This window comes from Gymnoscopelus microlampas (genome assembly GCF_963454915.1).
Source record: "Gymnoscopelus microlampas genome assembly, chromosome: 5".
NCBI lineage: Eukaryota > Metazoa > Chordata > Actinopteri > Myctophiformes > Myctophidae > Gymnoscopelus > Gymnoscopelus microlampas.
Window position 1 is genome coordinate 5285346 of NC_139942.1, and position 24128 is coordinate 5309473.

Below are 24128 nucleotides of genomic sequence, written 5' to 3' on the forward strand. Positions count from 1 at the left end.
TCAAACGGTGACTTGAAGGAGGTACCCTTCCAGTCAAACGGTGCCTTCCCGGGCACTTCCGCACTCCAGGAATAAGGAAGTGCACATCTCAGACCCATGACGGTTCGCCAAAAAACAGTTAAAACAACGGAGGCGCACGGTCTCAAGTGGACTTGAGCCACCTCCGAGCGAGCCGAGTGTTGCGAAGTCCGTTTAAGCCGACTCAGCACCGTTCGAGTTATGTTCCAATAGGGACAGAATGGTAACTCATATTTCCCAAAAGTCCTTCCAGTCACCGTTAAACGCTTGGTCACATTTGTCCCAAACATATGGCCTGTTCGGGGGTGAGATGGCGTTGCCCTGGCCAAGATCCTCTGAAAAGAAAAGAAAAGCCTCTTGACCTCTGCTTGAACCACAATTTCAGTTCTACAATAACTGTCGACACAGAACACGCACCAGGTGAACTCCACAACGTCACAAGTTAGGGGACACTGGCCAAAGGTAGCTACGTGGCCGGGTGGCCCCCTGAAAGGAAGTAACTGTGGAGAGGTGTCAAAGGCCTGAGAATCTGGATTCTGCATTATAGGCTGTTTGTTAAGTGCCTGGAAAATAATCATAGTTTTAAGCTTTAAGACATCCAGTCACGTGCACACATAGACATGAAAGGGGGCTCGAGGGCCTGCCCTTTTACCCGTCGGTAAAAAGTGCCCTCTCCAGATCATGGATGCAGCATTTACTAAGCTGGAAATAAAACGCAAATGCCCCCTCTCCATGCCCTACTCGAAGGCAGCATTCAAGAGAATTGCCCCTTTCTTACTCTCCTGAACTTGAATGTAGCATTTTATGTTGCAAGAATTGCCAGAATTGCATTCTGCTTCTATGGGCCGACGGCGTGGAATAAACTCCCATTACACCCAAGACAGGCAGCCTCTGTGGATAGCTTTTTTTAAATGTATTTTTTATTTTTATCCCGCGATTTTTGTAACCCATTTTTTTCACCCGGTGCCAATATCCTAAGTGATCCTGGGCACTATACCAGCCCTACACCAGCGTTACACCAGTCCCCCACAGCCTGGTGAGGCCAGGGCCGAGCTCATGCTTCCTTCAGTGCATGAGAGCCAACTTCTTGTCACCTGACAGGAGGGAGTTTCCCTGGTAGGACGTAGCTCGTGGAAGGAACACGTTACACGTTATTACAGTTCCCTTCCCCTCCATCAGGCGCCCCGGCTGTCATGGGGGAGGCGGTACAGTGACCAGGATTACTACATGTTTTTGTGAGGGTATTAACTACCCTGGGAGACACAGGGAGAACATGCAATCTCCACACAGAGTAGGCCCTTTCGCCAACCCCACCTAGAGTATGGGCGCTGATGGCGCGGAGGAGAAGCCACGCCCCCCAGCGCCCACAGCGTCCCCGGCGGGAATCGAACCCAGGACCTTCTTGCTGTGAGGCGACAGCGCTACCGACTGCGCCTCCGTGCACCTCTCTGTGGATAGCTTTAAAGCACAGCCCAAGACATATTTCTTCACTCTTGATTCTTGATTTTTAAATCTCTGTGCTGTTATTACTTAAAATACTTAAAGAGGTGGTGCCATGGTTTTGCACTTTTGCTGTTTTTCATGTGTCTATGAGGTTGATAGAACTTTATTAAGCCCCCTGGTGGTGTTTTTATGGTGTTTTATGTCTTCTCTGACTATTTTGAGTTTCTACCTGGAGGCTGAAACCTAAAGGGTCAAACGTGCCAATAGAAAAACAGCGCTTTAGTGACATACTGTAGTAAAAACATACCCTCCCCCTCATTATCATAACACAACAGGTGTGGGCATGAGGAGGAGGAGGGACTAGGACAGGTGGGTGGTGCTAAGGTGGTCAAGGAGGTGCTAAGGTGAGAACCAGGTATTCTTAATGAACTGGAGGCGTGTCCACATAAAAACATAATTTTAACAATTTCTGTATACTTTTTTGAAAAAAATCTTCCTCCTAGTATAACCATAATACCTGATGATTATGTTTTAGGGGGGGAAATCACTGAAAATCATGGCACCCCGTCTTTAATAATTTCAACAAATTTGACTTTGATAACCAGTAATTCAAGGCTACTGGATTGTTAGGGCACGCTAGGAGTTGTTGTGTAAGAGCCTTTGTCAATGTGTGTCATGATCAGGGCAACGAGGTTGTGACCCACTGTTGTAGAGTAATACTTGCTGAATTGAAAACATGTACGGCCGGCACGTGCACACTGGTTGGCACAATCGTGTTGTTTTTCAGGCCTTTTGACAATGAAAATGTCACACAAAGCAGCTTCAAATAGTGGAAAACATAAGTCTTAAAAAAGATAATGCAGTTATAAAAATAATAGCTTTAAGTGTACGTTTGCCAATTTGCCGCTTATATACCTGTATTACTCCCATGAAGGAGTGCAATTCTTTCTCATCTATATGTAGGTCACCAAAATCACCAAACCTTTTCACCAATGTTTATTTATGACAGATAATTTGTGTTTGCATCTCTGACCGGAATCCTGCTTTTATTTTACTCAGGTAGAAAACTAAATCTATTACTAACAAGGTTATCATCAATCTAATATATATTTTTGTAGAGGTGGATGGCAATGAATAAGACACTGGAGAGCATGGATTCATTTCACATTCTTTGTTAGTTCTCTGCATAGTATCACAGCATGGCATACAATGTACATGTCACTTCCTGTCCACACCCTTCTTCATATAACTCCACAGGTAGGTTAACTACAGTGACACCAAGTGGTGTAAAGAAGTAACTACATGCATTAAACTGAGCAACAGTAGGACATAACATTTCCCTTCTTTGTAAAAAAAAAAAACATTTCCTCTGAGACAAAAATAAAGAATATCAGAACCTGTACTCAGGCATAAACATAAACATTTTACTTGTGTCTACTCAGTACTGTGAAAGGTTAATAAACCACAACATTTAAACATGGTGAACATGAGACTTGAACACAAAATACACAAAATAATATACAACTGTAGGATTCTTTTTCTTTTTTTTTTCAAACACTCTACATTGCACCTTCAAAAACACAAAACCAATAGATCTGTTGACAAGCTACTAGGTAGACAAATAGCTAATCAGTCACATATTCTTGCATCCAGTTAGGCTTCTTTCTAACTCATGATTGTTTTTGAGATTATGGAGAGGCAGGTGAAACAGAAATGTTCTGTGGCTTTGCAGCTGCACAGCGATCAGGAGCTAGGTGAGAGGCGTTCCATTTTCGCCCATCCTCCAGCAAGTATGTGCTTTGGGCTACCTTCTTTGTGACTCTCAGTGGAGCTCCAAACTTTGGGTGACCTTTGGGCACATGTAGAGGTGTTTTCACCCGCACACTATCCCCTTCTTGAAAAGACGGAGTGCATTCGCCTCGTTTTCCATCAGTGTAGGACTTCATCTTGAGTTGATGGCGTGTGACTTTATCTCGTACCTGTCCATCTGAGACAGGGTCAGCATGAGAGGGCGGCAGGACAGTCAACTTTGTGCGCATCCTCCGGCCATGCAGTAGTTGAAAGGGAGACACACCAGTAGCTGCATGCGGTGTGGCACGGTAAGCCATCAGGAAAGCAGTAATGGCAGATATCCATGGTACAGACTGTGTGATAGCCATCTGCACACTCTGTTTTTGGACACGATTGAAACGCTCTATGGCGCCATTTGCAGCAGGGTAGTACACAGACACTCTGTGATGTACAATGTCCCGTTCAGCTAGGAAAGAAGCAAAGTCAGCTGAAGTAAACTGTTTGCCATTTTCTGTGACAATGGATTCAGGGTTGCCTTGTCTGCTGAAGACGGAAGATAGGAAGGATGTAACGTCCTTTGTAGTGATATTAGCAGTGAAAGCAACCTCTGGCCACTTGCTGTAGTAGTCGATCAGAGTGATGGCATATCGACAGTCCCATGTAGCGGTTTCAAAAGGACCGACAATGTCCATAGCAAGCTTTTGCCATGGCCTGTCTGGGAATGTAACTGGTTGTAGAGGAGCAGGACGTGGCATTGCAGTCTTGTCATTGGCCTGGCATGGCTGACATGACTGAATTGTAGAGTGGACAAGGTCATCCATCTTTGGCCACCAGTAGTACTCTCTCAGGCGTGGCTTTGTTCACACCACTCCTTGATGTGTCTCATGTGCAAGAGCCACAAGAGCAGCATGCAGTACGATTGGCACCACCAGACGTGTTCCCCGAAGCACCAGGGAGTTTTCCACTGACAGTTCATGACGTATGGGAAAGTATGGGGCAACGTCTAGACTCAGCAGTTTCACCTTTTGTGGCCAGCCACGAGCAATCTGTTCACGGAGTGCAGAAACCTCCGGGCAAGAGGCAGCAGCAGCCTCAAAGTCAGTAATGGGCAAAGCAGCCAGAGCATCAGCAATGTATGCAACCATTTCTGGTTCAGCATCCAGGGCAGGGTCAGCAGCTCCAGGAAGGGGAAGACGGGAAAGGCAGTCAGCAGTGTAATTGTCCGATCCTGGGCGGTAGATCACATCATAATCATAGGTCAAGAGCCTGGCAGACCAGCGTGCAATACACATTCCAGCACGACCTATGCCCTTAGTGGTAAGCAGTGTAGTGAGGGCCTGATGGTCAGTACGTAGGGTGAATTTTCGCTCCCACAAGTATGTGCGCCACTTTTCAACTGCCCAAACGCATCCCAGTGCTTCCTTTTCTACAGTGGATTATTTGCGTTCCACTGTGTTGAGAGCCCGGGAGGCAAAAGCCACTGTACGTTCCACGCCGTCAGGATGAAGCTGGGTGAACACAGCTCCCAAGCCGTAATCTGAGGCGTCAGTAGACACCACTGTATGCAGGGAAGGATCAAAAAGTGTAAGGGCAGCACTGTTCACCAGCAGCAGTTTAATTTTCTGAAAACTTTTCTGTGCCTCACTCGTCCAGTGAAAGTCAGTATCTTTCCTAATGCATGCCCGCATCGGCTCAGATTCTGTTGCATAGTTAGGGATGAACTTTGAATACCATGACACTAGGCCTAGAAAAGAGCGAAGGGCAGCAGCATCTGTTGGAGCTGGGGCATTCAGAACAGCTTCAATGTGCTCCTTGTCAGGCGCGATGCCTTCGGCTGACACCACGTGACCCAGGAAGCGTAGACTTGACTGATTAAAGCAGCACTTTTCCTCATTCAGGAGTAGACCTGCTTCTTGCAGGCGATGAAGAACTTGCTTCAGACGAGCATCATGTACTGTGCTGTTGGCTCCATAGATAATAATATCATCTAGATAATTCTGCACACCTGGCAGGCCTTTGAGGATGGTAGCCATCAGCAGATGGTGCAGAGGAGAGGCCATAGGGCACACGGCAGTAGCGGAAGTGTCCTTCATGGGTAACGAAAGCAGTCAGGTCCCTACTTTCCTCATGTAGAGGCACCTGGTGGTAGGCACTTGCCAAATCAATGGTTGAAAACACTGCGGCTCCACGCAGAGTGGACAGCAGCTCATCAATGTGTGGAATTGGATAGCAGTCTGTAACTTCTTTTGTGTGACAACGATAGGAGACACCCAGGGGGAAGCATCAATTCTCTCTATCACACCAGCGGCCAGGAGCCTGTTCACCTCTTCTGTGACTGCATCTCTCACAGACAGGGGCAAACGGCGCAGTTTTTGTCGAACCGGGGCAACAGAAGCAGTGACTTTGACCTGGTGCACAAATTTCTTAGCACAGCCAATTAATGGGAGAGAGGTAGATAGGTGCATCACAGGGGCATTTGGAGCAGGGGCAAGAGGAGGAGGAACTACAGCACCCCCATCAATGTGAATGTTCAGTGCAATCATCAAATCCAGGCCCAGCAATGGGGTCCCCTTCTCCACAACGAAGAAGGTTGCTGCGGCAGTGACATCATCTCTAGTCACCAGTGCTGAAAGGCATCCCAGCACAGGTATGGGTGACTTGGTGTATGTGGTTAAACGAATAGCAGGTGATGTTAAATGTGACTCACCAAAATGTTCTTCAAACACACTGCTGGGCAGTATGGACACTGGAGATGTAGAATCAACAACCAGGTCCATAGCATGGGCTGGTGAGTCTGAGGGCTGGATCTTGACATTGCATTTTATTTTTATCAGATTTACAGGCAGTCTCTTGAATGCACAGGACAGTCACTTCAGGGACCTCCACTTCTCGCACTTGATGAGTAGGAGCAGAGCGACACACTCTGGCAAAATGTCCCTTCTTGTGGCAGGATTTGCACGTAGCCTTAGCAGCAGGACATGAGGGAGCATTTTCTAGGTGACTGTCAGATCCACATCTGAAACATGTACGGGATGACTTCCCAGTGGCAGCAGTAGGTGCAGGTTTCTGTGTGGATTGTTTATTCTGAGACCATGGTCGATGAGATTTATTTTGCACTGCTTGTACTTGAAAGCTAGGTTTATCTCCAACCATGCATTTAGCCTGTTCAGCTGCAGACTCTATCTGTGTAGCAAGAGTGATAGCATTGTCCAGATTGAGGTTAGGCTCCAGCAGGAGTTTCTCCCTAATATGGGCATTTGTGACATATTGGATGAGCTGATTACGCAGCATCTCATCAGTCTTATCACCAAAATCACATGATGATGCAAGCTCTCTGAGAGCAGCCACATATTGGATAACAGTCTCATGTGGGCCTTGTGCACGTTTTCTGAATGTATGACGTTCCACTACCACATTAGTCATTGGAGTGAAATGTGCTCTCAGTGCAGTAACAGCAGTTTCATAAGTATCACCTGTATTTGGTAGTGAGTGAAATGTCCTCTGTCCTTCTGTTCCAAGGTAGTGAAGCAGCAGGCCATGCATTCCCTGTTGCATTTATGACCAGTAGGTAGTTGTCAAACATTTGCATCCATGCCTTGAAAGGAATTGTAGGCTTCCCAGGGCATGGCAAAAATGGAGCAGGACAAGGCACATTTACAGCCATCTTTTCCAAAAAAAATGTCCGCTGTAGTTAAAGTATAGCAGGTGGGTTACCTCGTCGCCAATTTGTAGAGGTGGACGGCAATGAATAAGACACTGGAGAGCATGGATTCATTTCACATTGACTATTCTTTGTTAGTTCTCTGCATAATATCACAGCATGGCATACAATGTACATGTCACTTCCTTCTTCTTCTTCTTCGTTTGGCTTTCCGGCAGTCTAGATGCCCGTCGGCGTATTGCTGCCTCACACTGTTCGTGTTAGGTACTGCTCATTTTAAACCTTACACCTTGTGGCCTTACACCTTATGGTGCATGCCTGTGTCCACAAGGAACTCCATAACAGCTTTCACCACTGCACTTTGCTTTTCCTCCGGTTTCAGTATATTCCTCAGTGAGATGCACGCCATCCCTGTGTTACGGTCAGGTGACCTTATGATTATGTATTATTATGATGTATGAGTAATATATTATTGACATGTATGAGGAAGTGGTGACTGACTGCATGTTTCTTCCCTATCATGCAGGAGGTGTCTGTCATGGGTGAGGAGGAGTGAGGGAAGGCTCTAAATCCCACTGTGATTGACTAGAGATACTGATAGGGGCCAATATTGAGGCGGCCATATTGGATTTCCAGCAAAAAATTGACCGGGTTGTCCATATAGGTTGTGATCCTACGGGGTCATAGATATTATTTCTGGTGGCCAACCTTTTATAGCAGAGCAAATGCAGCTTACCCCCCTTTGCCCCCTGGGTAAGAGGTGCAATTGGCTCATGGGCTGCCTGCTCCACAGGTGGACTTGATCACCCATCATGTGTTGTCTATAAAAGCACTGCAGTGCAGCTTACTCATTGAGATGAGACCTTCCCTGTCCTCTCCACCACTGACCCCTCGTTTGTTTGGTTTGTTAAAGTATGGTTTGAGCCCTTAGGAAAGGCTGACTTTGACATAATGTTTTGATAACCCTGTTGAGTGATTTAACAGTTTCTTTATTTGTTTTGTTTCCTTTTCAATTGGCCAGTTAACTTGTTTTTGTTTCCTTTTGTTTTGCTTATTTACCTGAGCCTCAGTAACATTCAGCCTTCTAGGAAAGGCACATTTTGGCATTGTTAAAAGGTAAAAGGTAACCTGTGAATAGACTTTAAGGACATTTTTGACATTTAATGACTTTTTGACTGTGAACTTTGTAATAAATATCTATTCTTTTTGCAAACTGGTTTCAAAGAGTCATATATGTTGCACTCCCATCACCTCTAGGGTGGGAGTCGTAACACCCTGCATCAAGTACTGCAGTGAACAGTACACTCCTCTCCATTTCATATTTGGCACATTCCATAAACACATGCTGTATAGTTTCTTCAGTTCCACATTCACACAGTCCATCTCCATGTTTCCCAATTCGAGCCAGTCCCCCTGCTAGCCCACAGTGCCCAAGCCTCAACCTTGTCATTATGACCTGTTCCCTTCTATTGTTCCCCAGAGTGCCGTTCCCTCCCCTAACACTATTTTGTATGTTATAATAAAACCTTCCCCTTTCTTCCCCCTCCCATTCCTTCTGCCACCTCCTGGTTATCTCCTCCTTTATCTTACTGCGGTATTCTGAGACCCCCAAGGCTATGCCTACATCCACCTCCTCCCTCCTCAGGGCCTCTTTGGCTGCCAAATCAGCAGCCTCGTTTCCCTCCACCCCCACATGTGCTGGCACCCACATGAACCCCACTCTGCTTCCAGCCCGTTCTGCTCTATAGAGTGCAGTTCGCAGTTCACAGATAAGATCCGGCCTAACCCGTGAACTCCCTCCCTGCAGAGCCATCAGTGCCGCCGCCGAGTCCGAGCATATGATCACCTGCTGCAGCCTCACCTCTTCCACCCAATTTACTGCCCATACTAGGGCCACTACTTCCGCTGTAAACTGACCCCCCATTTGACAGCCTTCTGCTCTGGGTGATCCGCAGGGAGGGAATGTGTACTGCGAACTCCACCCTTTTACTATTTGGGTCCATGGACCCATCTGTGTACACCTGTAGGTGGCCTTCCCACTTCTCCCGCATCCTCTCCTGCACCAAATCCTCTGGTTCTCCTCTCCCCTTCTCCTTCATTCTCTCAGCCATCATATAGTCTACCTCCACGTTTGGTAGCAGCCATGGAGGGACTGCAGGCCACACCACCGCAGTGCCCCCCCGCACCCCACTCAATCCCAGCTCCTCCTCCCCCACTCTTATTTTGTAGACAAAGCTCCCGCTTTCCCCACCTCCCCATTCCCAGCACTCCTTCAGCAACTGCCTGCCTGGGTGGACTTTTTCCTGCCCATTTAGTTTGGCTATATAGTGCAAGGCTAGCTTCTTTCTTCTTAACTTAAGTGGCGTCTCTCCCATCTCCACCAGCAAGGCTGGGTGTGGCGTTGAGCAAAAGGCCCCGCTGCACACTCTCAGTGCCTTTGCCTGCACCCTATCTAGTGCCGCCAGGTTAGTTTTAGCTGCAGCCCCATATGCCAGGCACCCATAGTCTATGGCTGAGCGGATCATGGCTTTGTATTAGCTGTGTATCTCTATCTGCTCCCCACTCTCTCCCAGCAAGGCATCGCAACACATTTATTACCTTTTCACATTTCCTCACAGTTTTCTCTATGTGCTTTCTTCACTTTACTCTCTTTTCAAAAATAACTCCTAAGAATTTGAACTCCTTTACTCTTACATGTCACTTCCTGTCCACACCCTTCTTCATATAACTCCACAGGTAGGTTAACTACAGTGACACCAAGTGGTGTAAAGAAGTAACTACATGCATTAAACTGAGCAACAGTAGGACATAACCATTTTATTGATATAAAATACACATAACATGTGTTATCATTGAATTTATGCTTCTACATCTTGTTGGGACCACGACCCATGATGGACTTCTTAGTGTTTCTCTCAGGTTTCAAAAGCATTATATAACACTTTGGTCCAAACAGTGGCACCAAAAGGCCAAAACTAGATGCTAAAATAGCAAATACCTCCACTACATCTGCATATTTGCCTGGAGAGCTGATGTATGCTGGGATGAACGCTATCCACACGGCACAGAAGATCAACATGCTGAAAGTGATTAACTTGGCTTCATTGAAGTTGTCTGGAAGATTCCTTGCCATGAATGCTAGGACGAAGCTGAGGAGTGCCAGTAAACCAATGTAACCTAGTAACACTGCAAAACCAACTGTTGATCCCACCTCACACTCATAGACTATCTTATCACTGTTGTATTGTATGTTTTTATGAGGAGTTGGTGAGGCAGACAAAAGCCAGGCTGTGCAGATTATTGCCTGGATGGAAGTAAGAGCCAGAACTGTTCCTCTCTGCTGCATAGCACCAAACCACTTCATAATGTCAGCACCCCCAGGCTTGGAGGCCTTGAACACGGCCAACACCACCATAGTCTTTACAAGGATACATGAGACACACAGCACAAAGCTGATCCCAAAAGCTGCATGCCTCAGCTGACAAGTCCAGAGTCTGGGACGGCCAATGAACAGAAGTGAGCACATGAAACACAGTATCAGTGACAGCAAAAGTTGGAAGCTGAGTTCTGAGTTGTTGGCGCGTACCATGGGTGTGTCAAGATGATAGACGAAGATTCCCAGGACAATGGCACAGACAACTGTGCCAAACAATGAGATGATTGTCAAGGAGATACCAAGGCCCTCATGGTAGGAGAGGAACTCCACGCTCTTAGGGACACAGTGGTCACGCTGGGTACTGGACCAGAAGTCCTCTGGACAACTGGTGCACTCTGTAGAGTCTAATAAAGAAGAGAAGATTAAAGGCACAGACGAGTACAGTATCATTCTAAAGATAATCTACCGTACATACATAGTATAAAATTACCAGTTGCATTGCTGATCTCTCCCTCAGAGCAAGCAATGCAGTCAAAGCAGCAGACAGGTTCTCCTTTCCTTCTGGCCACACGGGTTCCAGGGGAACAGCTCTCACTGCACACTGACCGAGGAGGCTACAGAGGAAATGAACAATGATCAGTTTCAGCCTGAATTACATTCACACCATGAGCTCAACATTAGTAATTTTAGGAAGCAAAAGTGACCTTTTTGGTTTCAAAGTTCCAGAAGATTTTGTCTTCATCAAGGATGAGTTCTTCATATCCGGAGGCTGACTTCTTGACCACACCCACATTGTGAACCTTCATGCTTCCATCAAGGAGCCACAACCAGTTCATGACATCATAGATTGGTAAAGGATCACCATTCTCATCAAATGATACATCATCACCATTTGATGTGGTGAAGTTGACCTTTTCCAGGTAATAGACAAGCTAGAAATTGTTTTGAGGGAAATTATGAAGAATTTAAAGGGGATTCCCACTCATTGTCAACACTGAAATATGTAATTTATATGATTTAGGACTGATTTGCTCAAACGATTATATTGTTTGCATTCTATGTATGTGATTACCTTGCTTATTGTAAATCACATAGCTGCTAAGTGCTTAAATTGTAAATTGATTGAACATTGTAAGTGGTCGTGTGTGTGTGTGTGTGTGTGTGTGTGTGTGTGTGTGTGTGTGTGTGTGTGTGTGTGTGTGTGTGTGTGTGTGTGTGTGTGTGTGTGTGTGTGTGTGTGTGTGTGTGTGTGTGTGTGTTTGTGCGCGCGGTTCAAGATTTTAAAGTGGACCCTGATCCCGCACCTGCTCTATAACAATGATCTATCTCTATTATCACAGGAGAGCTTTTAAACGTTTTATTTTATTTTGTTTCAATCAATGTCAACAGAATTCATTGTACAATCATTATTCTTAATACATTAATGATGCATTTTTCATCCTACTGTGTCCATTTTCCATGTGTTTTATCAATGCCATATTTACAAAATTTCACTTTTAGCATAAATGTGAGTCCAACTAGTAAAAATAACAGGTAAACTGTGAATTAATAACTGACCTGCCATAGCTGTATTGTCTGCAAACTGGCACAGCTGTACCCAGTGAAAGGCCCCCTTCCTGGCACACATTGCAACATGTCATGGAGGGCATGGGCCAGAGCATACACAGCCTTGTACACATTATACTGTATCCTGAGGTCAGACACATCCAACAGTGAAGTTTCTGCTGTTCCTAGGTCCTCTTGTCCAGTACACACCCCTCCACCATTATCCACCCACTCTGTAGGAAGGGGTGCAAACTTACACTGAAACGTGTGCTCCCAAAACTGCCTCACCTGAAGAAACACAATTAAGACTTAAACATAAAAAAAACAGTTTAATATTAAATGAACCAAAAGACTTACTATGCTATTTTCATGGCTGTTTTCAGGCTCATTGTCAGGATGTATTTTTAACAAGAAGTCCTTGAGACCTGGTATCTCTCCACGACGGATGGCAATACCCAGGGTGCCTCTCAGGTACGGCATGAAATGAGGAGTCTGGAGTATGGCCGATGATGTCCACGCCTCACTGGCCATCCATTGCAGACCTGTCACATTCTGCTTTACCATCTATTGTGTTGAACACAACATATTAGTATATATCATTTCTGTTCGACAGAAAACTTGTATGTCCAAACCGAACCTGTGTTCAAATGGATCCAATGTAGTTATTATTTAGTCACAAGCTCTTGTTAATACTTTTCAAAACCCACAGACAGATGTTTTAAGAATTGGTTATAGCAGTAAGATTTGATTGGTGTTATTATCTGTTTTCTTATTGTATACAGAAGCACTGGAAATAAGAACATGTGTAAAATAAGCACACAATTGCTGAGCATTTAAATGGATGAATCTAGAGTGATTAAATTGCATTGTGTTTTGTTTTTCTGAAAGAGTGCGTGCACTTCAATATAGCTAATTTCATAATTCCTTATAATTATGAATGCATCAGAATAATACACATAACCTCCTCCAGGAGTATAGCCATACGGCTCTCAAATACAAATGAAATGACCACACGAGCTGTGGATTTCTTCATCACAGAGACAATCCTCTGAAGTTCATCTGGGTCAGAGTCCTTGGGCACAACCTCCACATACGCTAGACAAGCCAAACCAGACTGGGCCAGCTCAGACTGGAAGGATCTGGCAGCATTGTGTCCATAGTCATCATCAATCACCAGCATTCCGACCCAGGTCCACCTGAACCACCTCATAATCTGGAGCATAGCTCGTACCTAATGGAGGGATAAGTGCTTAGGCTGCATTATTCACATAGTAATCTCACGTTACCAGACTGTTGCCTCCCACAATTTTCAAATGTTTCCGGTCATACAGTCTGGGACTCGAAAGCTCTGATCATGATTAGAATATAAACCGGATGTGAAGCCTCCTCCCCACTTCCGTTTCGTCTTTACAGTCGCGCAAATTTATCCTAATATAAATACAAATCATCTAAGTATATATAGCTTGCTGCTTAGCAGAAATGGAAATTAAAAAGTAAAGTGTAAAGAAATTTAAAAATATATTTTCGTGAACGGAACTGCCAGTTTCCTCTCTCGGATTTTGGGAGTTGTAGTTCCAGACTCTATATAGCGTTCAGAGATTGTGGAATAGTTGTCTGGCTACGCGAGACTATTCACATAGTGAATCAGTGAATCTCCTACACAGATTCCACAATAGAAAAGGTCTAACATATGACATGACCACTGTACTACTATATACCAACAGATCTATAGTCTATATAAATTCACCTGGAAGGCGTCACTTGGGATTGTTCTATAGAAGGATGGGAACTGGTTATGGTCACTCAGACAGGCACAGGTGGAAGAGTAACTGACCTACAAAAGGTACAACACATCTGTTCTTGAATATATTAAATAATTAACAACTGTCCACTGCAAACAGAGAATAAGAGCATATGAGCATGAGATAATATAACAATAATACCTTTGTTATAATATATAATCAGCCCTCACCCGTGTCCCACAGAAACCCACAGAAACACTTTAACCTTTACACTTTTTCATGTTGTGTAAGGATGTAAGCTTGTAAGATTGTAGATCGGCTATTGTTGGTACTTCTGTGTGACACTGTAGTATGACAAATTAGGGCATTTATGTACGAAAAAGGTTTCAGCTCGACAGCAACGATAAATTATGTTGTATGTCTTTCAAGCTGTAAAAAATGACTAAATGCATTATTTATCATATTTTAGATTGGTAAATAACAAAGTAACCAAAATTAGGCATGAAATATGTCATGGTTAAAGGGGATTCAAATAGGAAACTTACCTGGGACACTCTGTATAAACCTAATATTCTAGCAATAGCAATAGAATTAGTTGAAGAATATGCACCCACAATTCCTAGTACTGGAGGGGAGCCAACACATCTCTCATCCAATTGAAACTGTTCCTCTCTCCCAGTGACCAATGACAATGTTGTACGGAATGTAACTCCAAGCGAGATACAGGTATCATAGAGACTATATCCCAGAGTCACATTGGGTAGTAGGCTGCTGTTTCTGTTGATCTCATTAATGGCAAAAGCCATGGTCTGTGCACACCTGAAGCCTTCAAGGTGAAACCTAACACAAAAATCCACTGTAACCATACATGTGTATCTTGGTAGAAATATACAAAATCAACTAATCCTATGGTACTATCAATAAAAACAAGTTATTTTCTTGCTTGCTATTGTACTTGTGATACTCACTTATAGCAAGCTGGCTCCTGTTGCTTGGACGTGAAAGACAACTCAGAGTAGACAGAGTAGAGGTGGATATGAAACAAGCCACCCAGGATAAAGTCTCCAGCCTTATAAACTCTGTTCAAATGAAACTGTTCCTGTAACTCACAAGAAGAGGAAGGTGAGGAAGACAAAGCAGAGAATGAAGAGCACAATATCAAGGTCAAGTACATGTATGAAAGCAGGTGTGTGTCTAGTGAAACCCTCATGACTGTCCTCCTCTGTCTAACACCCTCCCCCCTTTCTAAATCCATTGTCCAGTTGCTACATTTTATACACAGTGCTATGCCGTCCCCTGTGCCATCTGATGCCACTACGTAATCTTTTACACCACCCATCAATGCTCTGCCATCCCCTGTACCACCATTACGTAATCTTTCACAGCACCTTTCTAGCAGAGACAGTAAAGGCAGGGCTTAACGTACAATAGTATCAAAATAATTGTGTGTGTTCTTTCACTTATCAATTACACTATGGATGCCACCGTATGCGTGCATGTTTTTGGCCTTGATGTTGTTTTTACCCCTTCCGACAGATTGGGAGGATGTTGGTCGAGGGGTGTGTATTGGACAAGGGGATCTAGGAACAGCAATTGTCTCTTTTTAGGACACAGTGGTAGGCTACAATGTTTCAATCTGTCTGTGCATGCTTACGCATTTTAGCCCTGGAATTCACTCTTCTGCCCACTAGTTGGTGGTATTGTACTGGACCATTTAATGAGGTTATAAAGGTGGTGCCATGGTTTTGCACTTTTTCTGTTTTTCATGTGTCTATGAGGTTGATAGAACTTCATTAAGCCCCCTGGCGGTGTTTTTATGGTGTTTTATGTCTTCTCTGACTATTTTGAGTTTCTACCTGGAGGCTGAAACCTTGAGGGTCAAACGTGGCAATAGAAAAACAGCGCTTTAGTGACATAGTAAAAACATACCCTCCCCCTCATTATCATAACACAACAGGTGTGGGCATGAGGAGGAGGAGGGACTAGGACAGGTGGGTGGTGCTAAGGTGGTGGAGGAGGTGCTAAGGTGAGAACCAGGTATACTTAATGAAATGGAGGCGTGTCCACATAAAAACAAAATTTTAACAATTTCTGTACACTTTTTTGAAAAAAATCTTCCTCCTAGTATAACCATAATACCTGATGATTATGTTTTAGGGGGGGGAAACATAACTGAAAATCACGGCTTTAAGTTTATTTGCTTTTAACTGGTAGGCTTTACTTCTACTGATGCATATTGTTGTATTTATGTTGTTTTTACCGCTTGGTTGTTTTATTTTTTGTTTTGACATGTCTGTAAAAGCACTTTGTAACTTCATTTAGAAAGGCCTATACAAAATAAACGTATTATCATTACCCTTATCATTATCATTATGATGGGTGTTTTACATAATTCTACTGACATCGTTCAAAAAATGCTCTATTGGTATTAATATAAAACACAAATCCACTGGAATTACATGGAAAAAAGGGACACTGCAGGGCTTTTTAAATCAAAGGCAGTTGGATGCCCCTGTGAAGTTCACAGAAAATGTAAGTTTCAAGATTGACAGGGAATCTTCATATTGTCTGTAGTGAAACCCAAGCAAAAAAAAACAGGAAGTGTAGGTCCAATATAACTCTATGGTTATGATGTCCAACATTACAAACAGTGGTGGCAGTACAGCAATATGAATTTGAACTCTAGAATAATCTGATGAGGATGAGGGACACCGTGAACAGGAGGATTCAAACAATCGGGTGAAGTTCCTCCCAAGTACAACATACAGAATATAGTGGAATAGCGTCTGTTCAAGTCTAAAATAAGTGTTCTCTATCGTATCGAGACTATCTCTCCACCCAACATATTTCATATGTATGGGGAATGACCCCACCTCGCATAGAACGTGGATATTTCTTTAAGACACACACCAGTCCTACTGGCACGCCCAGCCCTATATAAGGCCCGGCTGTGCGTGATTACACAGATTTTTTGATTTCCACCAAGCAGTCAAGAGTGTGGTCTTCTGAGCAGAAAATAGTTATATAGAATAGGACAACAGTATTTTTGTGGAAAATATGATTTTACCGATTTATTATCAAAAAGATTAAACACAATTAAATTTGCAAAAAGTAGGGGGTATGAAAAAAAAGTGGGGGGTATGAAATCTTCTCTGTAATAGGAGTATGATAATAATACTTTGGATCTGATGGATAGGGTTCTGTGCAGACTGCAGTCCATTTAGAAACACTTTGGACGGGACCCTACCTGCTCGTAGTTTCACTGTTGCCTGGTCCATTGCTCCTAACATTATCAGAATGGCAGCTGCTAGATCCTCTGATCTCTGATGACCATAACATTCTCCTCTTCAATACCTTCGGTTTTGGTCAAATTACCCCCCAACTTGGAAGCACCAGGAGGTTGTTTGTTTATAATTATTCACAACGTGGTCGTTAGTTTGAGTCGCTTTGAGTAGCTTTCACTGTTTTAAAATACTTGCTTAAATATGCACACTTTGCATCTAGCACAGATTTATAGCTCATGTATCCTCTTATATGTTGTTGAGCTCCTGATTATTTTCTTTCCGACTTGTATTCCACCGGCGACACGTGATTTAATTCACTACTTGTTCACAAGAACGCCTCGTCCAAAAACACTCGCCCCAAAAGCCAAAACACACTCGCCCCGGGTATATCTGGCGGCCTCGGTCGGCGAAAAACATAGGGGCGAGTGTGTTTTGGGGCGAGTGTTTTAATTGGGCTGGGTTTTCTCTCGTGTCTCGACACACACACACACACACACACACACACACACACACACACACACACACACACACACACACACACACACACACACACACACACACACACACTCGGCCCGCCCCTTGATGACAGGCTCCACTGCTCCTCCGCTGTGCACAGCCAGTTAGTTGATAAAATCAAGATTTTAAACGCAAAGTAGGCCTGCATTTTATTTTTTTCCCCCTGGAGCCAGGGTATGGCAGCTGCAATAGCCTGCCATACCCAATTGACGCCTCTGGTCGAAACTACTCACGGGTTGGCAGCCGCTGGAATCCACTGCGAGTTGCAGTCAGAGAGCCGGTGTCAAGGCGCTCCTCTTGGGGTTGCTGTCACCGCTCGTGTATAGTCCAAACAAACAAAGTGAGTAAGTGTGCAGTCACTAATAGCCTGCTATACGGCGTATCACCGGCTAGGTCGGTTCACGCGTTTCGTCAGTGGGGACACTTGACGGGGCGCGCTGGTGGTCTGATTAAACACACTTAAAACAGCCATTATACCCGCTATACGGCGTATTACCGGCGAGGCCGGTTCACGCGTCCGTGGCGGAGTCTCGTCAGTGGTAACACTTGACGGGGCGCGCTGGTGGTCTGTTGCAAACATAACAAACGGGGCAGCCATTATACCCGCTATACGGCGCATTACCGGTGAGGCCGGTTCACGCGCTCGTGGCGGAGTCTCGTCAGTGGGAACACTTGACGAGGCGCGCTGGTGGTCTGCCAAAATATACCCTGGGTGGCCATTATAGCCCGCTATACGGCGTATTACCGATCGTGTCGGTTCACACGTTCGTGGCGGAGTTCTGTCTATGGAGCTGGTGGCAGTGGCACTAGACAGAACACGCTGGTTGGCCAGGGGTCCCCTGGACAGTCATTGCGCGCTATACAGTGTATCACCGACTGTGTCGGTTTACGCAGCTGTGGCACAGTTCCGCTGGTGATACCAGCGGAGAGCATCCATACTGCCGGGGGCCAAGCGGGGCGCACCATATATGGTGTGTTGTACGGCGGAGCCGGCTACACATAGGTGCGATTCTGCATTGTGGTGCGCGTTCCACAACACAGAATCAGGAACTGTTTGGGGAGCTCCAGGCTGAGGCTGGAGACCCGTGCCAGAGTCTTAGGGTACCGGCTATTGCCTTGATTAGGTAATGCAAGCTGTATAAATTGTGGCAAATTGCTCAATTCCTATAAATCCCTATTCTAAGCACGGCCAAACAGAAGAGAAGAAATAGAGAATATATATATATATTCTCTATTTCTTCTCTTCTGTTTGGCCGTGAGGAGGCCATTCCCTCTGCCCAGTCCTAGATGAGGAGGCCATTCCCTCTGCCCAGCCACAGGATACAGAGGATGAAGAGGGCGATGAGCGCACTCCGTTGGCCCCCATCATTCAGGGTCTGGTAGAAAGGGCATCGAGGACCCTGGGGATCATTACATCAGCAGAAGTCTCTGCCCCCTCCCTCTTCGATGACATCGGGGAGGCTGCAGCGCCTCCCTTCTCAGTTCCTATCCTCGAAGATTTCGAGAAGTTGATCCGGGGACAGTGGGGTGACCCCTCCCGGCCCTTCCGCCTCTCCAAAGAGGGCAGGCAACTTGCTGCTACCACAGATGGGGGGAACATCGGTTGCGACCGGCTGCCCCCTGTGGACAGGACCTTGGCCGCATTTATCTTGCCCTCAAAATCTATTCTGGGCGTGGCAGGTGCCCCCAGTAAGAACTGTAGGGTGATGGAGGCCTTACTGGCTAAGATGCACGGAGCCATGGCAGTCCAGACGCGGCTAGCTAACACAGGGGCTATTCTGTCACTATACCAGCGCCAGCTCACACAGCGCTTGGGGGACGAGAATAGCCCCGACCTCATTGAAGAGCTACAGCAACTAGCGTGCATACTCCCCAAGCTGTTCAAAGAACAGGCAGCGGGCAAGGCGCTGGCTGCTCTCTGGTCGGTGAGGCGCCATCTGCTGCTGTCCCAGTCCAGGCTGCAGCAGGAGGACCGAGCCTGTCTGATGAAGCTTGATTGATTGATTGATTGATGTACTTTATTTAGTAAGACATGAGAACAACAGTACATGGAAGTACAAATTCACAATACAAGGTCTACTAAACTGGAAGACTCATAAAAGCACTGAGCTTGTTTCAAATGAGTTCCCCATGCACACAAATCATGATGACATATAAGAGACAGACAGATATACACAACTACTATAGAATGTCATACAATCAGTTTACAGGTTACTGGTATGCCCGTTGAGCCATCGGCCATGTTTGGCCAAGGAGCCAGTGTCTTGCTGCAACGAGCTCAGGAAGCCCGTAGATGTGCACAGGATGTGTCCGGTTCCTTCGGCCGCCGCAGGGGTGTGCGTAGGGCACCAGCGGCTGCAGGCAGGGAGCAGGCTGGGAACCCTCAGGGGCTCTTGGACGACCTGAGGACTATACTGCCCTGCCAAGGTAAAGAGCAGTAACTACGTTTTTGGACACGCCGACTTATTTGTGTATCCCAAAGGTCAAATTAGCCTTTTTGATTTTGGGGGGTAAACAATTACCTCAAGAACAGATTTTTCAGTGATTTTTCTTTTCGTAGTTACTGCTCTTTACCTTGGCAGGGCAGTATATTGGATGCCTCTAGGCAGAGTAGTCGGAGGCGCGGCGGTCGGCGTGGCGGCAGAGCTCGGGGCAGAGGCCCCCGAGGGACATCGCCTTCGTCCTGACGCTTTGGGCCTGGACCCTGAGAGGGCCGGCCTCCTGGCAATGGGTCTGCCACACACAGTGGTGCGAACCCTGCAAGGGGCAAGAGCTCCATCTACAAGGGCCATAGACTCATACAGATGGGTGTTATTTGAGCTATGGTGTCGGGAGCACCAAGCAGACCCACTCTTGTGTGGGTCACGAGAGATCCTGCTTTTCCTGCAGGATCAGTTGGACAAAGGGAAAGCTTTTTCAACCCTTAGGGGTATGGTGGCTGCCATCAAGGCTGCCCGTGTAGGGGAGTGCAGGCTTTCTGCAGAATGCTGTAACCTGGTTACACTCTTCCTGAAGGGCGCCAGGAGACTCAGAGCTCGGGCTAGGGCCCCACCGGTTCCACCTTGGGACCTGGGATTGGTCCTGGAGGCTCTACAACGAGCCCCCTTCGAACCCCTGGAGTCAGCAAGTCTAAAATGGCTGTCACTCAAGACAGCATTCTTGTTGGCGGTCACGTCGGCAAAAATAATAGGGGAGTTGCAAGCTCTGTCTGTCCATGAGGAGCTGTGCAGGTTTAGGCCGGACGATGGAAGAGTAGTGTTACGTCCCAACCCGGCCTTTCTCCCCAAAGTAATCTCAGAGGCACATCTCAACCAGGTGATCGAGCTCGGTCCTCTCTTTGACATACAGACAGATGGAGTACGGGGACAGAATCGGTCCCCTCTCTGCCCTGTTAGGGCACTGGAGTCATACATCAGGGCCACACGTGCCCACAGAGTAACGGACCAGCTCTTCGTGTGCTTTAACCCATTTAGACCTGCTGCCACCTATACGTTGTTATACCTTTGAATCCGGGAGCCACCTCTGTGTCTCATTAGTTGTTGCTATACAAACATTTTCAGAAATCTTAGGTTAGGTTTTAGAAGGCGTTTTTAGAATCGGCCTCAGGTCTAAATGGGTTAAGCAGGAGTGCATGGGTAGAGCGCTGTCGAAGGCCAGACTGTCCCACTGGATCACAGAAGTGATCCAGCAGGCATACACACAGGCAGGAGTACCAGTGCCGCTTGGTGTGCGGGCACACTCCACCCGTGGAATGGCGGCCTCCTGGGCTCTATGGAATGGTGCATCGCTGTCAGAGATCTGCACAGCAGCAACATGGTCGACTCCATCGACATTCACCCGGTTCTACCGGCTGAACGTGGCGGCATCCGCTCCCTTTGGGGAGTCGGTCTTGCGTATGGCTCAGCGGTAGGTGTCACTGTCACCTTCACCAGTCAAGTCGGCCTTGCGTCTGGCGGGCTGGCTTGAGAAGCCCTTCACCCCTGTGGTCACTGGCCTTAGCGTCTTGCGGGGCCGGGCCCTGGGTAGCGCCTTGCGCCCAGGCATTTAGCGGCGGATGGCGTCTGGCTGTCCGGCCGCCCCAGGGGTTGTACATATTTTCAGTTGTACATATTTGTAAATATTCTACAGTGTACATACTTGTACATATTATAAATTGTACATAGTTGTAAATATTTTGAAATTGTACATAGTTGTAAATATTTTAAAATTGTACATACTTGTAAATATTTTAAAATTGTACATACTTGTACTGTACATATTGTGAAATGTACTTAATTGGAAATATGCTAATTGTACATACTAATATTTTAAATTGGACATAATTGTAAAATATTTTAACGTCAGTATGTGCTGGGTCGTAGCCCGCTGGTGTTGGCTCTGGGGTCTGGGACTGCTTCGCTTCCTCACGAGGTGTCTTACAGAGTTCCCCATACATATGAAATATGTTGGGTGGTGAGATAGTCTCGATACGATAGAGAACGTTCGGTTACGCTGTAACCTTTGTTCTCTGAGTGAAGAGACTATCTCTCGGGTGCAATACGTTAGTCCGACAGCGCATTCCTCCGACAGCGCAGTGCTCCGACATTAAACAGTAAACCCGAACCAAACCCGCACCCTAACCCTAACCGCACGCGGATGCCACATAGTCGGAGAAAAGGTCTGTCGGATTAACGCATGCCTCCCCTATCTCTCCACCTAGATGTCGCTCGTCAGCGGTGTCGATCAAGTAAAACCAGTGTAATCACGCACAGCCGGGCCTTATATAGGGCTGGGCTTGCCAGTAGGACTGGTGTGTCTTAAAGAAATATCCACGTTCTATGCGAGGTGGGGTCATTCCCCATACATATGAAATATGTTGGGTGGAGAGATAGTCTCTTCACTCAGAGAACAAAGGTTACAGCGTAACCGAACGTTTACATAATGAAAATGTCCAAAGAAGATACATTATCCATGAAATATTCCCTTCCATTTCGTGAGAAAGGTTTCCTATGTTTTTGTTGTTTTATTAGCAGTAATACATCCTTTAGAAGTTCACAAGATCGACAGCGAATCTTCATGAAAGTTTTCTGTGTACATGTGGGTGTGTGTGTATGCAAACACCAAGAAAGTGTAGTTCCAATTCTACAACTCTATGGTGTATCCAAGCAGTGAAATCCTTCACCATTTTTGAACAAACAATGTAAATTAAAAGGTTACCCATGGGGGGGGGGTAATACATCCTTTATAGGTTAACATAAAAATGAAAGTTTCAAGATTGACAGGCAATCTTCGTACAGTGTCTAGTCCAATTCTATAACTCTATGGTTATGATGTCCAACATTACAACCAGTAAGGCAGCACAGCAATGTGGAATTGAACTCCAGAACAATCTGATGAGGATGAGGGACACCGAAAAGGAGGATTCAAATGATGGGGCGAAGTTCCTCCCCAACATATAAGAGTGAAATAGGGTCTGTTCAAGTCTAAATAAGTGTTTACATAATGAAAATCTCCAAAGAAGAATAAACCAGCAAGCAGTGAAATCCTTCACCATTATGAATAAATAAAAATTAAAACATTATCCATGGAATATTCCTTTCCATTTTGGGGAAAATGTCCAATGCTTTAGTTGTAATATTAGCAGTGATGCATCCTTTAGAAGTTCACATAAAGAAAGATGAAAGTTCCAAGATTGACAGGTAATCTCCATTTTGTTTTATGTAGGAAACTCATGGTCATGGTAAACCTCCTCAAACTTTTGAGAAACTTCCTTTCACCCACACAACACTCACTATTAGATGCATGCACAAGTAGTTCCATATCAAAAACTGTTTAGTTAGAAAACAAAATACACTTAACAGAGCAGGAGGAAACATACTTTCTTCTGCAGTGCAGATACAAACTAACAGGTACACATAGGTGGTTCTGAAAGACTTTATTGGAAATTAGTAACAATGTGCACCTGGTGCTAAAAGACAATTTTCCTAATTTTAAGCTTAAGGGCGCGCTCCCACGCACTTTTATTTTACCTCTGGGGCAGAATCTGCCAATGCTTTGTCAATGCAAATGGGTGGATTCTTGGTCTTGCTGATTTTTTCCAAGAATCCATGCATTTGCATTGACAAAGCATTGGCAGATTCTGCCCCAGAGGTAAAATAAAAGTGCGGTGGGAGCGCGCCCTAAGGGTGCAGTACACACCAAACTTTAAATCTGCTTATAAGGTCGGAGTCTGCCAATGCTTTTCAATGGCAACGGAGTGGTTTGTTGCCATTTACGGATTTCTGTGAAAAAATATTCAAAGCATGTGGTGCAAAGTAACTAAGTAGATTTACTCAAGTAGCCTACCATACAATAATGTAGAGCAGTAGCCCAAAAAAACGCATCCCACAGCTCCCAATATTTACAAGCAACTTTACAGAAAAATAAGTCCAAATTCGCTTATAATAAGCGGACATGGCAACACTGTTTGGCACGGTTCAGCACGGTGACGTTGAAGTTGGATGCTGTTGGATGCAGCCTTCCAGAGAGTAATCATCACACCTGGTCATACTGGTCATACGCACGTCTCTGTCATATACAAACCCCTTTTTGAATTGCACGTTCGTTTGTGAGTACCAAAAATACGAACTCCTTTACGCACTTTATTTACACCATATTTACGACTCTCTTTATGAATCCGGCCCAGTGGGCCTCATTCAGCAACGGTACTTGCTGAATGAGGAAATTTCTTCTTAAACCCACTTAAGAAGTTTTTAAGAAGATTTTGGTATTCT

General features: G+C 45.4%; 1 protein-coding gene across 1 annotated transcript in view; it reads right to left on the minus strand.

The window, feature by feature from the left end:
* Positions 1-9779: 9779 nt before the first annotated feature.
* Positions 9780-24128, minus strand: part of LOC311044852 (extracellular calcium-sensing receptor-like) — a gene marked incomplete at both ends in the record, with an annotated part of 94554 nt that continues 80205 nt past the window's right edge. The window contains 8 exons of the mRNA XM_084056667.1: positions 9780-10693; positions 10780-10903; positions 10994-11221; positions 11847-12122; positions 12192-12398; positions 12796-13065; positions 13582-13668; positions 14122-14416. Coding sequence (XP_083912793.1) covers positions 9780-10693; positions 10780-10903; positions 10994-11221; positions 11847-12122; positions 12192-12398; positions 12796-13065; positions 13582-13668; positions 14122-14416 — 2401 coding nt within the window. The remainder of the gene's footprint in view (positions 10694-10779; positions 10904-10993; positions 11222-11846; positions 12123-12191; positions 12399-12795; positions 13066-13581; positions 13669-14121; positions 14417-24128) is intronic.